We start from the raw sequence: 18,215 nt of genomic DNA, 5'->3' as shown, positions 1-18,215 counted from the left end.
TTATGAGGTGGGACCAGATTGAAGATTAGAATATTGTAGTGAACAAGGGTATAAATCAAGCATAACTACTTTGTACTGCAAGAGGTGCAATGATGGCACTAAACCCCTGAGAGGTCATCTATTTAAGAAAGAAATGGTCTACCTACCTATCTTGGTCCTTTGTAAGATGCAGCAGGTCAAGCAGTGCCATAGTGCAATACAGGAGTATACGCAAATCCTTTTCAGCAGCAGCATCTTTTTTCAAAGTTAATTATTTTTTTATTCCTTATGATAAGATCCCACAGTTCTTAATTTCAGTTTACAACACTGTTTCTGGTAGTTATCTATCCTATTCTGTCATCTGTTCTAGTACCACATGTAATATTTTTTTCGTTACTTTTAACTACTAGGCTACATAAAAATTTTGATTGCAGAAAATTAAATAATGGATTTTTTTTTTAATTTCAAGACTTAACTGGTGTTCACTGTGCTTCCATACTGAAGACTGCTTTCTGACCTCTGACATTAACGATTTACAATAATTCTCTCTTCCTCTCCCAAATTGCCTATCCCACTAGAATACTACTGGCTTAGCAATGCTACCTTTGGTGTTCTATGATAAACAATACTGGCGTGGGGAGGTGTTGGAATTAGGTGAGCACCAAGTTTTTAGATAAAACAAATTATTAAAATTTCTTTCATTTCAATTAACCTTACCTGATATTTAATATGCAGAATCCTTCACTCTTATGGAACCAATGGAAACAATCCTAAATTTAAATTATTTTAAAAACTAACCTTAAATGTCTAACTTTTTAAGTTTAATCAATATTACATTGATTGCAAAATCTTTTATGACTTACAAGTAAAGTTACTTCTTTAGCTGGAATTAAAAGGTACTTCCTCTTCTTTTTTACAAAACAGCACAATTTATGAGTTTTACTAAATAAAGTAACCATTCACATGAGGCAGAAAAAAACTATTTTCATTTGGTCTGTAACTAACACTAAACTATGTAATATGATTATATTCAGAGAACCAGTTAAACCAGATCCTCTGATGCTACTAGAGGACCTAATGCCCAGTAACATTTATAAGAAAATCAGGCATTTCTCAAGTAGTTTTTGACAAATGCTAATTTGGTATGCCTGTGATCTGGTGTCAAGAAATATTCCAAATACAGATTCCTAAAGCAATTTAAGAGTTCTGCATATGGCTTCAATTCTAGTCCTCATGCACTTCTTTCACTAAACCTTCAATATCAAAGGACATACTTATCTATCTATTTACCCAGGCACTTTCCCTGATTTTGGGGGTTAGCCAGCATCAAAACAAGGGAAGAAAAGGGACCTTTCCTCTCTCCCCTCCTCCCAGCCTAACGAGGGATTCAACAGAGTTTAACTAGTACTGCCAGGGTGCCACAACCCACCCTCACCCGTTATCCACAGCAAATAAAGCTTCATCAGCTGAATACCCTACTGCTGCTACCTCCGTGGCCATCAAGGTGACCAGAGGAAGCAGCAGGGCCTACCGGAACTGTGTCACAATCGCTCGCCATTCATTCCTATTTCTGGCATGCTCTCTTGCCTCTCTCACATCTTTCCTCCTATCACCCAGAGCTTTCTTCACTCCATCCATCCACCCAATTCTTTGCCTTCCTCTTGTACTTCTCCCATCAACTCTTACATTCATCACCTTTAGCAGACAGCCACTTTCCATTCTCTCAACATGGCCAAACCACCTCAACACATTCATATCTACTCTAGCTGCTAAATTATTTCTTACACCCGTTTTCACCCTCACTACTTCGTTCCTAACCCTATCTACTTGAGATACACCAGCCATACTCTTCAGACACTTCATCTCAAACACATTCAATTTCTGTCTCTCAGTCACTTTCATTCCCCCAAAACCCTGATCTATACATCACAGTTGTTACAATCACTTTCTCATACAGAACTCTCTTTATATTCATGCCTAACCCTCTATTCTTTACCACTCCCTTCACAGGCCCCCACACTTTGCATCCTTCATTCACTCGCTTACATTCATCTGCTTCCACTCCACCATTTGCTGCAACAACAGGCCCCAAGTACTTAAACTGATCTACTTCCTCAATTAACTCTCCATTCATCATGATATTCAACTTCGCACCACCCTCCCTTCTCATGCATCTCATAACCTTACTCTTACCCACATTAACTCTCAACTTCCTTCTCTCACATACCCTTCCAAACTGTCACTAATCGGCCAAGCTTCTCTTCTGAGTCTGCAACCAGTATAGTATCATCCGCAAACAACAACTGATTTACCTCCCATTCATGATCACTCTCATCTATCAGTTTCAATTCTCGACCAAGCACTTGAGCATTCACCTCTCTCACAAATCCATCAACAAAAAAATTGAACAACCATTGCAACATCACACATCCCTGTCTCAGCCCCATTCTCACTGGAAACCACTCATTCACTTCATTTCCTATCCTAACACATGCCTTAATACCTACATAGAAACTCCTCACTGCTTGCAACAACCTTCCACCAATTCCACATAACCTCATCACATTCCACATCGCTTCCCTATCAATTCTATCATGTGCTTTCTCCAGATCCATAAACACAACATACACTTCCTTGCATTTTGCTAAATATTTCTCACATATCTGCCTAACAGTTAAAACCTGATTCATACATCCCCTACCTCTTCTAAAACCACCCTGTACTTCTGAGATTGCCTTCTCTGTTTTATCCTTGAGGACATACTATTCTTGGAAAAAGGGTCACAGGTATTCTAATTCCATGAAACAAATTAGAAACACTCCCTAATACCATCTGCCCTGTATCAATAAACAAGGGAATATGAAAATAATGAGGTAAACATTTTGTCTTAAAATCATTCTTAACGCTGAAACTTTGCCAAAGAAATATGACCATTTTATCTTCTGCTAACCCCAAAATTTTTGGAAAGAGCCTGAGATTCATCAATAAATTTGATCAATACCAAAGTCAAAAGAAAGGGAATTTTGGTTAAAAGATGTTAAAATGACAATTTTTACAATGGTTCACAATGTGAGCTTTTTAAATACAGTAGTAAAAATCCAAATTCCAATGAAATGATCTAATGACAAGTTTCCCTAATGATAAGTTCCTCTTCCGCCATGATTTAGGTCCAATGAGGCATTTTTTGCCATGGCTGTGACTCCTCTTACTGGAGAAAACAGTAATGCCCTTAGAAGGTGTTGCTGCTTTGATGGCTTCCTTCTGTTTAAGGATGGTGCTTATTGTTGATGGATTTTGTCCATATTCTTTAGCGATCACACTTAATCGCATGCCCATCCCAGCCTCATACTTCTTAATTATGTCAAGCTTTGCCTCCATAGAAAGCATCCTCTTCTTCTTTCCCTGAACATCAGCAACATTCTCAGGACCCACGGGTAATAATGTAAGAGTTGAATAACACAACACGATACAGAACAGTACCTAAAAGCATGAAAGCAAAATCACACACATGAATTCGATGAGAACGATAGCACTACCAAAATAAAATGGTTGAGGAACTCGGATACGTAGATGCATGATGAGATGGATGCTGACCAATAGGACAGAAGGATCTTCTGGCGGTAACTAGCATCAGAGTAGGGAGGTAACCAAAGGGAGAGTGGGAGGATGATGGAGAGCTTACAGTTTGGCGGGACGCAAATTTTAAAATTATTCTCGGCGGCCGGGCCAATCTCGTACCGTATCGCGTTTTATATCATGAATTTTTTTTTTGCAAGGCAAGGTGAAAAATTCTTCGCATCTCATTTTGTTCCATGAATTTTTCGTATGCAGAAACTTTCATATCAAGAGGTACCACAGTATTCCAAATGTTGTTTTCCTTACTGTATTAAATGATATATTTCAATACAGTATTTCTTTATCTTATCACAGTACAGTACAGTATAATGACTTTTGATACAATATTGATATTTATGATTTCAGTTGTATTTGTGCATGTATCAGATTGTTTGTAAGTTGAGGACCTCCTTTGATCTTTCTAGCCCAGCTGATTAGCTAGAATATTAGTTTTTCCCAGAGAGGAATTGAATAGTTAGACCCGCCCATTTTCTACGTGATAATGTCTCCTCTGCTATACGGAATACGACTTCTGACCTGCTTCCTCCTCAATTTAGCATACTGATATGAACTGTCGTGTTAAATTTTTTTTTTTGTAGCATTAATTATCCGTCTGGTAACATACATCATACGATATACCACATTATTAATCATAGCACACAATGGTTGCTCATTTGCAATCGGTCCAGAAATAGGAGTGAGTGAATATTGAATGTGAGCTTTTATAGATCACCGTTCTTCAATCTCAGAGTCTGACTGCACATGGAATGGATTTTGATTGCAGTAAAGCAAAGGTTTCTCAATTACAGGTACTGAACCAAATTGAGAATATAAAGCTTGTAAAGCAGAATTCATTTCTATAATGTTCTGAAAAACATCAAAACCCTGTATGATCAACCAATGGTAAATTAATACCACTAGGAAAATAAACAACAGATTCTAACCTAAGGGTTAAAGCTGCATAAGTTAGGCTATGGAATCTGTTGGTAAGAGTCTCATTGTTACCCACTGATTCATTATTAGAGGGAATAGGAACCGTAGTTGATTTCATAGAGGAAAAGTGCTCCATAAAGATTGTTGAGATTTAAACTCATAAATTTCATTCTCAATAACAGCCTGGTCATATCCAATTTTGCTTTGTCACTCAAATTAACTAAGATAGCCAGATATAAGCCTTAACATTTCTTTCCTTACGTTTTTGAGTCCCTATCACGAACCCTCTTAGAAACTAACATAACATATTCCATCTTAAGTTTCTCCAGATAAACAATACATTTTGAACCCCTATACTTTAAATCACATTGTTGGGCAGAACACATCACAAAGGGAATGGGATCTTTACTTCCTAAAAGAACCATATTCACATATCAATTAGAGCACAAACAAATCTTAAAAACCAGCGCTAGGCAATCCTATATGTGTTGGATCTACAGTATCTACTAACAAAAAAGCCATGAATAACTCACACATTGGAACTGAGCTGCACTGAGATTGGACTGTGTACCAAGTACTAAAACTCCCACAAAAATAAGACAATATGACTTATGATAAGTTTAAAAGGTGCGTTGTCGAAACAATAACAAACTATGAGGTACACAATTTGAGAAAAAAATACTGTATTTTTTAATTCTTTCATGTTGTAGTTTTATTACTTTTTCATTAAAAGTTTATTTTGCCTCCTATTATTTGTCCATTTTCCATAAACATATCTTCTTCCTCAGGAATGCCGAGTGATCCGATGTTGGGGGTGACTTCCCCTCATTTCCCTATTCTTGTGACCAAAGTGGTAGCTGGATTGTATTCTACAACCAGACACCTTCACAAGTTGGGTTGACGTGGATCTGCATACTTTCTGCCCATCATAATGTGGCAAAAGATGTTCTGTGGAATCTTCATGTGAGTATTGTAGGGAGTGGCCGTCCTTCCAGTAAGAAAGATCGTTCTCGACGCAAGAAACGAGATAAGGTATATCGTTCTACTTCCTCATATTCGGCCAGCAATGGCAAGAAATGCAAAACTATTTCTGCATTAAAGGTAATCCCCCATCCTGCTCACCTTCTGAGGACCCGGTCAAGGAGGACAACGGTCGTAATCTAATCATTGATGACCATATTTATGTTAATGTTTTGTCACCTAGTGTGGAGAGAGTCCCTAGTGATCCCGATTCGATGCTTGGGACAGATCCTTTGGCTACGGCCGTTGCACTGCCTGAACCCGATCAGATCCCAGTATCCTTAGTCTCTGATTACTCTATAATGCATAGATCTCCTTTGCCTCCTACTAGTGTTATGAGTGGTGAGCCCTATATGGGTGAATCTGTCAGGAGTGACTTTTTGCTTTTGGAGGTACAGTCAAACCTCCTACTTCACAAGGGTTAGGTAATAGAGACTGGCATGAAAAGTGAAAAATGCAAATGGTTGTTGCCCTAGGGTGGGATAACTTTTAACCTATTGCCTACGTTCGGATAATTAACCAAATAAGTACAGCCTAGTATTGTTTTTACTTGGTTTCTATCACAGTATAGTTGTTCCCATCTTTTAATAATGTATAATGTTTGGTGAGACTGTAGTGGATATTACTGTAATAGACTACTTTCACTACAGTAAAGCTTAACTGTACTGTAAGGATTCGCTGTTTTTGTTCGGACTTGACTCGCCTCGCACGTAGCCTACATTTACAATAAACAATATTACTGTAATGCTGTACTGTACAATTTAAGATTAAGTGTACTGTATATATTTTATACATCAACCACTAACCATTTTTGTACGAATTTCTACACAGCAATGTTGGAACATGGCGCAATTCCTGATGGTTGCCTCTTGCGCAGTAATCTGATATCTACAGTAATCCTGTAATAATATTTATCTCATCTTCTACTTCAAAAGGGTTAGGAAATTAAAGGAGAAGGATAAAGGTGTCGTTAGTAACGTTACAATAATTGCTTAAAAGCATACGGCCACAATAAAAGCCAAACAAAAAACAGCTGTTTTGTTTGTATTTCAATTACGACACACAAAGACCATCAGTGGGATAGGAAGTGTTATAGTAGAAAGTCCCATGGAAGTCTAAGATCACGGGAAGGAAAAGCAAAGGAAATCATTCGGAGGCAGAATAAAGCGTATAATATATCCCTTAGCCAAAGAAATAGCAATAGAATATAGTATTAGCTAAGTAAAAGACAGCTAATAAATATGCTTACGAAAAAGAAATAGAATACAGTATTAGCTAAGTAAAAGAGAGCTACTAAGTACATCCAAGCAAAAGAAATAGCAATAGAATATAGTAATAGCTAAGTAAAAGAGAACTCATAAATAAACTTAAGTAAAATAAATAGGAATAAAACATAGTATTATCTAAGTAAGAGATCTTATAAATAAAAGAAGGAAAGAATAAAAGTTAGATAGAAAAAAAGAATAACAAAATCAGTACAATTACAGCATGAAGGAGTGTGTGTGTTGGGTGTGGGGGAGGGTGGGTATTCTGGGGTACCTGTTGGGGATGGTTGGAGGTAGCAGGTGTCTGGAAAACGATTTGGTAAGGAAAATTACGAGGAAAACGAAAGGAAAAGAATTAGGAAAACATGAAAGGGAAAAAGACAAACGATGACAGTAAGGTGAACGCTAAAAGAAGAGAATGAATACTTATGGGAATGGGGGGAGCAGAGTGCAAAGCAAAAAGAAAATGGACAAAGCACTATGAAACAGAGGAGTAGATTATATGACAAGTCAGCGAGAGCGAATTGGGAAGGAGGAAAAGGATGAGGGAGGTGTGCGAGGGGGAGGGAAGGGGAGAGGCAACAGGACAGTTGGATTGTGTAAAGAATCTTACATTAATATAGAAATATTAGCGCAGCTAAAGTACTGTGGGAAATATCGAATAAAAGGGATGGGAAAAGGAATAAGGATATAAAAGGGAATGAGAGGAATAATGAAATGAAAATTATAGATGAAATATGTTATAAAATTAGTAAAGTAACATGAATGTGAAAATTAAAGGAAATAAAAGTGAGACTTTTGTTAGCAGGTGATGCTTTTACTCAATAAATTGGTCTACACAGAATCTTACGTTTATATGGAAATATTAGCACACAAATTATAGCAAAGAAGTATCGAATAAAAGGAACGACAAAAGGAATAAGGATATAAAAGGGAATGAGAGGAATAATGAAATGAAAATGATAGATGAAATTTGTTGTATAAATAAAGTAGTGTGAACATAAAAATTAAGGCCGGGAGCACACTAGCGACTCAGTGCCGCCATCGTATGGCGGGATTTTGGTCTCCCATAGGTTTCCATTGTTTTCAAGTTTTGCCGTGCAAACTAGCGACCGTGACTCTCTGTCGCTCATCCCCGCCACAGGCATGGCATAACTTTGAAAACAATGGAAACCCATGGGAGACCACATCCCCACCACACGATGCTGTGGCTTTGTGGTGCCACAGAGTTGCTAGTGTGCTCCCGGCCTAAAGGAAATAACAGTGAGACACTTAGGTTACGTTAGCGAGTGTTGGGAAGGTCAGGAGCGTTATTTTTACGCAATAAATTCGTCTACACAGAATCCTACGTTAATATAGAAATATTAACACAAAGTATATTAGTGGGAAATGTCAAATAAAAGAAGGAAGAAGTTAAGGGAAAGAGAGAGTAAGGAGAATATGTAAAGTTGTAAACATTTTTAAAACTTACAAATTTTTATTTTTTTTATTTTCTTAAATAGAAATACAGCTTATTTCATAAACTAAAAACATAACATCTTAGTAATAATGGTTTCTTTTAGGAAATATGAAATATCCTTCAGTAGCATACCTTAATAAGGGATTTATTTGATCTGAAAATTGAGGTTACTGATGGCAGATCAGGCAGGGTTAATCAGCTGATTTGGAAAGCAAAAACACAAACTATGAAAAAAATTATAATTTGCTGTTTTTATTTACAAATAGGATACTAAAATGAGAATATTACATGCATTATTATTGGATACAGTCTAGTGAAACATCAGTTTAATCAAAATCCGCTTTATTTCAAATACCTGTATAGATGTAGTTATTTTACCACAGTAAATGGATATACGGTGTACAGCGAGAGCTGGGACGAGCTAGTTGGAGAGAGAGGTAAGTGGCGAGAAGCACTCCCATTGTAAAGAAGAGTGGCCTATTTGAAATCATCGCGCCATGAGTTTTTATCGTGAATGTGGTATTTTATTTAATAGGTGTTGCGGTTCTCTGTGCCGCAAGTATGTAAAATCGCGAAGGGAGAACTCACGTAAAAAGAGGCCTGACTGTATCTTCAATCAAAGCGTCGAAAGTCCTCATCCTCGTTCCTGTTTGTGGAACCCTAGAGACGAAAATTTCTCACACAGAAGGAGCTGTTGGAGGATCCATTTTGTCCTTCTCCAACTCTTTCTCACGAGCCTCACTTCCTTCGTAACCCCCAGAAGTTCTTGGTACCACTCTCTTCTAGTGTTCTCTGGACTTGTCCCAAAACTCCCCATCAAGATATTTTCCATTGGTTGAGTCCCTTCAGTTGTGTCCACAACCGCAGCTTTGGCTAAGCCAAGTTGCTCTAGACCATTTGTGTCGTCTCCTTCCAAGCCAATCGTCCAGAAGTCAACTGTAACTTCTATACCTTTAATTTCGCGCGTATTAGCCATACGTGGATTAGCCCAGACGTGTGTTCAGACTAACAAGTCTGTATATGCTGCTGTGCCCATGTGCGATAGTCACTATTTTAACATGTTTTGGTATTCCTCTGCGTGATGGCTATGTTACCATGTTACACAGTAATGCATGTTCAAATTGTGCTACCACAACTCAGGCTCCAATAGAATGGAACCTCTTCGCGATCATGTTTCATTGTCAGCTTTGGCCCATTGTCAGGAAGCTTCGACTTAAAAGCACCAACAAACTGTTCTCATAACACAATCACTAGTTATTTGAATACCAAACCTAAGGCTTTACCAAGCTCCCCTCACACTAGTACAAGTTAAAGAGAAGAAAATTTAATTAGCTAACAAGCATATCTAAATAAATACTGTGCTATAATAATAATTGCTTGAAAAGCTTTTTGAAAGGAATCTATATTAAGGAGACTTATTAGGTTATACAGTACTAGAAGTGAATTTCCAAACTCTTGTGCTATATCATCATCATCACCTCCTCCTATGTCTATTGACACAAAGGGCCTCGGTTAGATTTCGTCAGTCGTCTCTATCTTGAGCTTTTAATTCGATACCACTCCATTCATCATCTCCTACCTGCTATAACAGGTTCACACATTTTCAATCAAGGTGCATTTACTCTTATCAAATTCTGAATGCCCTCCAGCATTCATTTTTACAAAAACATTAATTCTGTGGATACAAAACTGTGCCCCAAACTTATATTTGCAAATGTTCAGGGTGGACTGTATAAACATATTTCAATAGGTTAATGGAAAAGTAAGCAAACAACAACATTTTAATTTACAAACAGGTACAGATGTATCTTCTTTTTTAGATCAAAGTACTAGAAAAACATCTAAGCTTTCAAAATCCAACCAAGTTAGTGATTCTAAATACCTGTATACAGTACGCGTACCTTAATCTTAGCACTAAAACTACTTCATATAAAACTGTTTTGCATTCAAGTGCATTTAGTATTCGGTAGGATTCAATCATACAACAATATAAAAATTTGTGCTCTTAGAATACCAATCCACATGTAACAATAATAAAAGTATTCGAAAGACTAACTAGAAATAAAAATTTCTAAAAGAATTTATCACAACTTCTACTAATCACATTACACAATCAAAGTAACCTTTTAACAATGAAATATTAAGCGGCTTTAAATCCAATTTTATAATGGAGAACATGTTTCATTTACTGTAGGATAAGAACTCTTTTTACATCAAGCCTTTTGTACTAATGGCAAGTAAAAGTAAATAATAGTCACTAGCGACAGGTTGGTAAACATCATATGAAATGAATCAAGGAAGAACATGCTTAAATAAAGATACCATAATGTATCTTTAGTAATAAAACATTTGGTGTTTGAACTATATGAATTACCCATGCAATCACAAATGGAAATATCTGGACTTTCTCTACTAAATGATATGCATATATATTTTTCCTATTTATCAATGAAACTGTAGATTCTGATACAGTATTAAAGAGCTAACTGAAATTAAAGATTACATAATAGAGATTCACCAATCCCTGATACTGTACTTGTTTAAATCTTCATACTCCAACCCCTTTATAGAACAAGTTTATTACAATCAATTTAATGAAGTAATTGTGGAATTTAATTCAACAGCAGGTTTCCAGACAAATATCCTTGGGTATACTTTTACAAAAGTAATTTATTCCAATCAAAATACGTTTCATCTTCTTTCTCTTAACCCTTTTACCCCCAAAGGACGTACTGGTACGTTTCACAAAAGCCATCCCTTTACCCCCATGGACGTACCGGTACGTCCTTGCAAAAAAATGCTATAAAAATTTTTTTTTCATATTTTTAATAATTTTTTGAGAAAATTCAGGCATTTTCCAAGAGAATGAGACCAACCTGACCTCTCTATGACAAAAATTAAGGCTGTTAGAGCAATTTAGAAAAAATATACTGCAAAATGTGCTGGGAAAAAAATAACCCCCTGGGGGTTAAGGGTTGGAAATTTCCAAATAGCCTGGGGGTAAAAGGGTTAACCTACTGTATCTTACATTTTCCTAATTGTGACAGAACAGTGAAATAAATAAATATCCTATATCAATACCAAATGACCTACAAGAATAAAACTTCACCTCATAGACACAGTTACCTCTAGATTTGCCAATTTGCATCATGTCAAACTATCTTTTATTAAGAAGATTATGGGATAAAAAAAATCTATACATATGGTTACAAGTCTTGAATTCAAGAGAAAGATAAAGCAAATGACTCATAACAGTCCTTCTATACAAGATACCTGAGGGAAAGGAGAGCTTGATCCACTCTATACAGATAAATAAGATAGATGAATTGGTCTAAAAAACCATTCAAAGGTAAAAGATAATGTGGAGGAGATTTCATTTAATAATCCTCTTATGATTGTCACTATACTTTGTCTTTAAGAGAGAATTTTTATTCTTTAGATCCTAAGGTGATCAAAAGCTCAAATATGAAAGGTTAGAATCATAAAAACTTGGAACATTTTGCTACAAATATACACCACTGTATTGTCAATAGCATGTTATTTATCAAACATTATACCCAAGGATAATCTTATCTTGAGAACAGAATATCAAATATTTGTAACCACAAGATGCAAACTTGTGTTAAAAGCAAAATGTGTTTACATAGTTTTAGTCAACCTCATTGGCGTAAGTACCATTAATTTTGAAATACCTATTTGATCCAGTGAAATAATTCAATAGAGTTGTTTAAAAAATTTGCTCTTGTACACTAAGTTCATAGCACACAATATGAAAAAGGCTTACCGTTACATCTATCAATAAATGATGTAATTCCAATAAAGGCTCCTTACTTCAATTACCCCTATGTTTATAATGCATTGTCAGCAGCATATGAACAAAGGCATGTTATTTTTTTGCCCCTAAATTTTTATGAAATTAGTGTCAAAGACCTACCATCATATAAAAGGTAAAAAAATGGTTTCTTACTACACCTAAATGCACTATATCCAGATTATTTTAATCATCCACTGATGAATATTTGAGCCTGAAATATCTCATGTATAAACAATCAATCCATATTTGACAGACATTCTCAAACACAACTATAATACCTTAATATCTAGTACAGTACATAAGAAGCTATACAATAGAAATGTGTAGATTTGTTAAGACAGCAAAGTCTATAACAGGGTACACAGTATCTCTGGCAATTTCAGCATATCATATAATTATTTCCATCAGTTTCTTTTAAAAAATCGCTTTATACATAATGGTTTCCTAGAGAACAAGCTTTACAGCTTCATAAATTCATTAGTTTACAAAAAAACAAAATATTAAAAAACGTAATCACATTTCAATGTAATGTGTGTACTTAAGCATTTATAGTAATTACTTAAGCCTGAGGAGGAAGTAAAGACCATTTCAGAAATGAAAATCGGAACAGCTAATAACCTTGATAAAAAAAAAAAGATTGAAAGAATGGCAGATAAGTCTTAGAGAATTTTTGTTTACAATATCTACTATCCAGGATTCAATCAGATTCATCTTTAGGAAATGAACCCGTGAACCAGCCATATAAAAAATAAGAACATCCAGTCATAAGAAAATTAATTGATCTTTAGTTAGATTTATGAAGAACTGAAGATTTACTCTGGGGACTGTGATGCAGGGTGAGGTTTAACAGATGAGGCTGGCCAACTGTACCCTGGGATACTTGAGAAGGAACTGTTGCTACTATTACGTTTGAAGTGCCACCCACCACAAGCTCACCACCTCCTACAACAGTCATTTTCCCTAACTGTAGGGATGAAAATAAAATAAATAAACATAACTAAAGCTAAACCTGCAACTGTCTTAATTTCTATCAAAAACATCCTTAAAGTGTACATTGACAGAATTCTGGCAACAACTGAGGCAAAATAATGGTATTTGACAAACAAATAGTACCTTAACAATATATCCATTAATCACTTGTGATTTTGAATATTTAGTCTAAGCATGAGAAAAATAAGAAAGCATAAAGTTAATAGATTAAACCATTGATTACAAAATTTAATGAGGTTAAACTGTTACTGATTGAATAACCGTAAGAGTAATCCAATTTTTCCAAACCTTTTTGCATATGTAAAAGGGTAAAAAAATTAAATCCTGTGGTTTGAAAAGGGAAAAAGTAGGAGAGGTCTTTTATTACCTAGTCCCTCTCCATAACCACACTGTTTAGGATCAAAACATGGCCAAGATGCGACATTACACCTCTGCTCTACATCATCTAAGCTCCCTCAGTTGACAACATACAGGTTAATCTCAAAACCCATTTTTGACAGTTAAAACATAAGGAAATGCCACAAAAAATGTCCTGTATTGTTAATTTTGCCACCGAAATGCTGGTCAAAGAATAAGAAAAAATAGTGACTTGTGGCAAGGCAATTTAGGGTTGTGGTAGCATACTTAAAACGTCCCTGCCTGGCGATCTGCCGGACTGGGGCTTCAGTGCCACTCGAACTCAAAAGTTTCTTGTAGTGTCTACAACCTCACCATCCTTGTGAGCTAAGGATGTGGGTTTAGGAGAGCCTATAGCTCTACCTGTTGAGTCATCAGTGGCCACTGCATGGCCCTCCTTGGTACTAGCTTGAGTGGAGAAGAAGCTTGGGCACTGTCATATGTATATATGGTCAGTATCTAGGTCATTGTCACTGTTTCTTACCTCTGCCATTCATGAGCAACCTTTAGACCTTTCATGGGCGTCCTTTAAACAACTATGAAAAGCAACCATCCCAACCCCATATGAACTCTTCTCATATTAATCAATTGCAGCCAATGATGATTCAATATTTCTCTGTAGTGTACCGCACATTTCATAAAATTGTGCGAGAGAGCCGTTGAGTTACATTTACCTGGACTCTCCGTTACAACCTAACAGCTCTCTTGCACTATTGTATGAAACATGTGCAATACACGCCTTTAGTTGACAGTCCGGTGGCTCGTCCGCCCATCAACGCCGACATCTCTCTGCCGTCCCTGAATACAATAGCACCCACCAAACACAGTATTTATCCCCATATCAAGATGACGGGGCCCCCTGTGTTTGCCAGATTCAGGTGTCTGGAACTGCATCATTTGACAGCTGCTAAACAAATGTTCACTGAAAAGGAAGAAATGGGCCTTTGCCAAAAGGCCTCAAGCCCATGGTCATCAACCTTACACATCGTCCTGAAGAAAAAGGGCTCTCTACGTCCATGTATGGATTACAGGTGCCTGAACATGAAGACAGATCCGGATCACTAACCCCTCCCAAACACCGCCTGGAGGAGTATGATCAGGTGCTCGTGAACCCAGAAGACATCCTAAGACTGCCATCACCACCCCCTTCGATACATACACCTTCAATTACTCCTGTTTTAGCCCTCACAATGCTGGGGCCACAATTTCAATGCCTCATGGATGGCATCTTAAGGGACATCTCTTTCTGTGTATGTTACGTGGACAACATACTGTGTTCTCTTCCTCCAAGAGGAACACCTCCGTCACCTATGCATTGTTCTCAACCACCTACAACAGAATGGCCTTGTAGCCTGTTACAACAATTGTACCTCAGAATGGCCTTGTAGCCTGTTACGACAATTGTACCTTTGGTGCCAATGAAGTATCGTTCTTAAGACACTGCATCACTCCTGAAGGAGTTTGCCCCCTTCTTGAGAAGGTAGCAGCCGTTCTGAGCTTCCTCACTCTCTCGACCATCAAAGCACTACAACAATTCTTGGGCATGATCAGCTATTATCACCTTTCCTGCCAGTTGCCCCCAATTATGCCTCCTTCAAGGGCAAGCCAAATGACCTGAAATGGGGTCCAATTCAAGAAGCGGCCTTCTGCAACACAAAGAATGCCCCATCAACCGCTGCTGCATTCACTTTTCCCTGACACATGCACCTCGACTTCCCTCCCCTGATGCCAGTAACGTCGCTATTGGTGTAGTACTCGAGCAAGTGATAAACGGCTCACCCCACCCATTGGCCTTCTTCAGTAGAAAACTGTCCAATGCAGAATCCGACTACTCTACCGTCAACAGCGAATTGCTTACGGTACACTTGGCTGTTCGTCACTTTCGCCACTCTTTGGAAGATACGCCCTTCACCATTTGCATGGACCAGATGCCTCTGGTGCATGCCTTTATTCGACAGTCCGACTCCTGGTCCGCCCATCAACGCCAACATCTCTCTGACATGGATGAATACAACTGCACCCTTCAACACGTCCATGGGAAAATGAATCCTGTTACCGATGCCCTGTCAAGAAACACATTGGCTGCCATTCACCCAGGATTTGATTACAACATCTTGGCAGAAGCCCAACAAAAAGATTCAGAGTACCAAGCATGCAGGACATCCTGCACATCCCTCTGTTGGGAATATGTCCCCTTCGACGACTTCAATGCCACCCTCTTTTGTAATGTTAATACTGGTAGACCTAGACCTTGGAACCATGGATTCCTGCTCCCATGAGCCAACAGGTGTTTGATTTCATTTACGGCCTTTCACATCCCTCGCGCTGATATACTGCTCAGCTACAGAAGACGAACTTCATTTGGTACAACATTACTAAGGATGATAAGAATTAGGTATGCACTTATACTTCATGTAAAACTTCATAAGTACATCAACACACGGATTTAGAAGTGGGTACATTTCCTCAACGTCGACATCATTACCTCTTTACTGTCATTAAACGCTCACTCGTTGGCCTGAAGCCATTACCATGAAAACTGCAACGTCCGCCTCATGTACATCTGTCTTACTCTTAGGATGGAAAGCGAAATTTGGTATCCCTGAGCATATTACTTCTGACAGGGGTACCACTTTCATCTCTCAAAATGTGGACATCACTAGCGAATCTCATGGGAATCACCCTACATCAGACAATCGCCTACAACCATGCTACTAACAAAATGGTTGAATGTTTTCATCGCACCCTCAAAGCAGCTTCCTTGGGTCCTCCTGGAACTAACGACCACACCTAAAGACGCCCTGGATGTCTCAGTAGCGGAAATAGCGTATGGTGACCCGTTGGTCACCCCTGTTGAATTTTTTGCATCTGTAACGTCTTCCGACAGTCTCCAGCGCCTACGTCATGTAATGAGAAAATTTACTCTATGCCACCAGACTCACAAGCCTCCAGCGAAGCAACACATACTGACAGAACTACATTCAGCAACGAAGGTTTCCCTATGCAACGACACTAACAAGTCATCACTAACGCCCCTTACATGGGCCCTTTCCTTGTGACCCGTCGTACGCTGAAAGTATTCTTAATTAACATTCGTGGCAAAGAAGATTGGGTCTCCATTGAATGCCTAAAACCTACATATCTCCTGCCAGATGACCCGCCTACTGTACGCCTCTCTAGAGCAGGGCTCCCTATTTCACATGTACTGTATGTCATTTTTAGTGGGGAGTCATGTACCGCACGTTTCATACAATTATGCGAGATCCGTTAGGTTGTAACAGAGAGGCAAAGTGAATGCAACTTAATGGCTCTCTCGCACAACTGTTCACTCCGGGGTTACCAATTTTGCGAGACATCCATAAGTTGCATTCAACTCACCTCCCAGTTACAACCTAACGGCTCTCTTGCACAGTAGAAAATTAGAAACACAGTGCTTACCCAGAAAATGTCTAAGGTGAGATAATTGTTTGGGCTAAGGCCTAAACTCATAAACTTGACCAAGCTGCCCAATGTTAGATGGTAGGGGTCATGACCTGACGACCTGATAGGCAACCCTGTTGTAGAGTACTATCACACTTACGTTGGTAATTATTCTGGTTCCTGGTTAATGCCAATACCCAGTGCATGCTCCATTCTCGGAAGCATCTGAACCATTCGCCTTGAGCAGTGGTACCCCTAATTGGTTTAGCACACCACTAAACTAGGTTTATATACAATGATAGAAAAGTATCTAGCCACCAAAATTTAGAACAACAAAGACCTGAGTTAAGCTGGACCCTGACAGATTACAGTCTTTTCTAGCTAAGCTACAACCCTAGTTGGAACAGCCGGATGCAATAACCCGTAGGGTTCTACCAGGGGAAGCTGCTTAGTGCAGAAAGGAAATAGAGTAATAATGAATAAACTAAATAAGAATAATAAAATATCATAAAATATAAAATCAGTAAAAGCATTAAAATAGATCAATCAAATATAAACTATGAAAAGAGACCTATGTCAATCTGTTCAACAGAAAATTATTTGCAACAAATTGAAAATTCTGAAGTTCCACAGATATAACTGCAAGATTAGAGAGACATTCCACAATTTGGTCACAGCTGGATTAAAACTTACAGAATGTGTAGTATTAAACCTTCTGATGGAGAAGGCAAGACAATTAGAATTAACTACATACTGTACCTAGTACTACATACAGGATGGTACAGTACGAGAAGATCTAAATGCAAAGGATAGTCAGAATTATTACAAATTTTATGCAACATGACCAAAGCTCTAATTGAACAACAAATCCAGAGATTAACATCCAAATCAGGGATGGGGAATTGAATAGACAAAGTCTTTATCCAACAGGGGAAGAAAGTCAGCAGTTGGAGACAAGACAGAATAGCAAAACTCATATAACGTAGAATGAAAGAATTGAAACATTTAGTCAGGATAGAGTGATTACCAAAAATCTTGTACTGCACGACTTTCTCAATATGTTATTTTTTTTTTTTTCAATTGGCTAAGCAACAGTCGATGCATTTCTCAAAATAATCTATAATTAAGAATTAAGCCAAGAATTTTAATAGAGTTACCTAAGTTAAAGAGACATTATTAGTGAAAAGATCTGAATGATAAGGAGCTAATATCCTTGACCTACTTACAATTATACTTTGAGTTTTAATAGGGTTCAACTTCATCCCTGATGATTTGTACCCTGCATTAAGTTCAGCTATAACTATATTATGGTATTCACCAACCA

General features: G+C 37.7%; 1 protein-coding gene across 6 annotated transcripts in view; it reads right to left on the bottom strand.

Moving 5' to 3' along the window:
* Positions 1-10,039: 10,039 nt before the first annotated feature.
* Positions 10,040-18,215, bottom strand: part of LOC137618170 (cyclic AMP-dependent transcription factor ATF-2-like) — a 150,808-nt gene continuing 142,632 nt past the window's right edge. For all 6 annotated transcript variants that reach the window (XM_068348225.1, XM_068348230.1, XM_068348229.1 and 3 more), the window contains one exon: positions 10,040-13,049. In XM_068348225.1, the coding sequence (XP_068204326.1) occupies positions 12,870-13,049 (180 nt within the window). In that variant the 3' untranslated portion in view covers positions 10,040-12,869. The remainder of the gene's footprint in view (positions 13,050-18,215) is intronic.

Source organism: Palaemon carinicauda, chromosome 24 (genome assembly GCF_036898095.1).
Source record: "Palaemon carinicauda isolate YSFRI2023 chromosome 24, ASM3689809v2, whole genome shotgun sequence".
Lineage (NCBI taxonomy): Eukaryota > Metazoa > Arthropoda > Malacostraca > Decapoda > Palaemonidae > Palaemon > Palaemon carinicauda.
The sequence above is the reverse complement of the archived record's forward strand: the minus strand, read 5'-3'. Positions and strand labels throughout refer to the sequence as shown.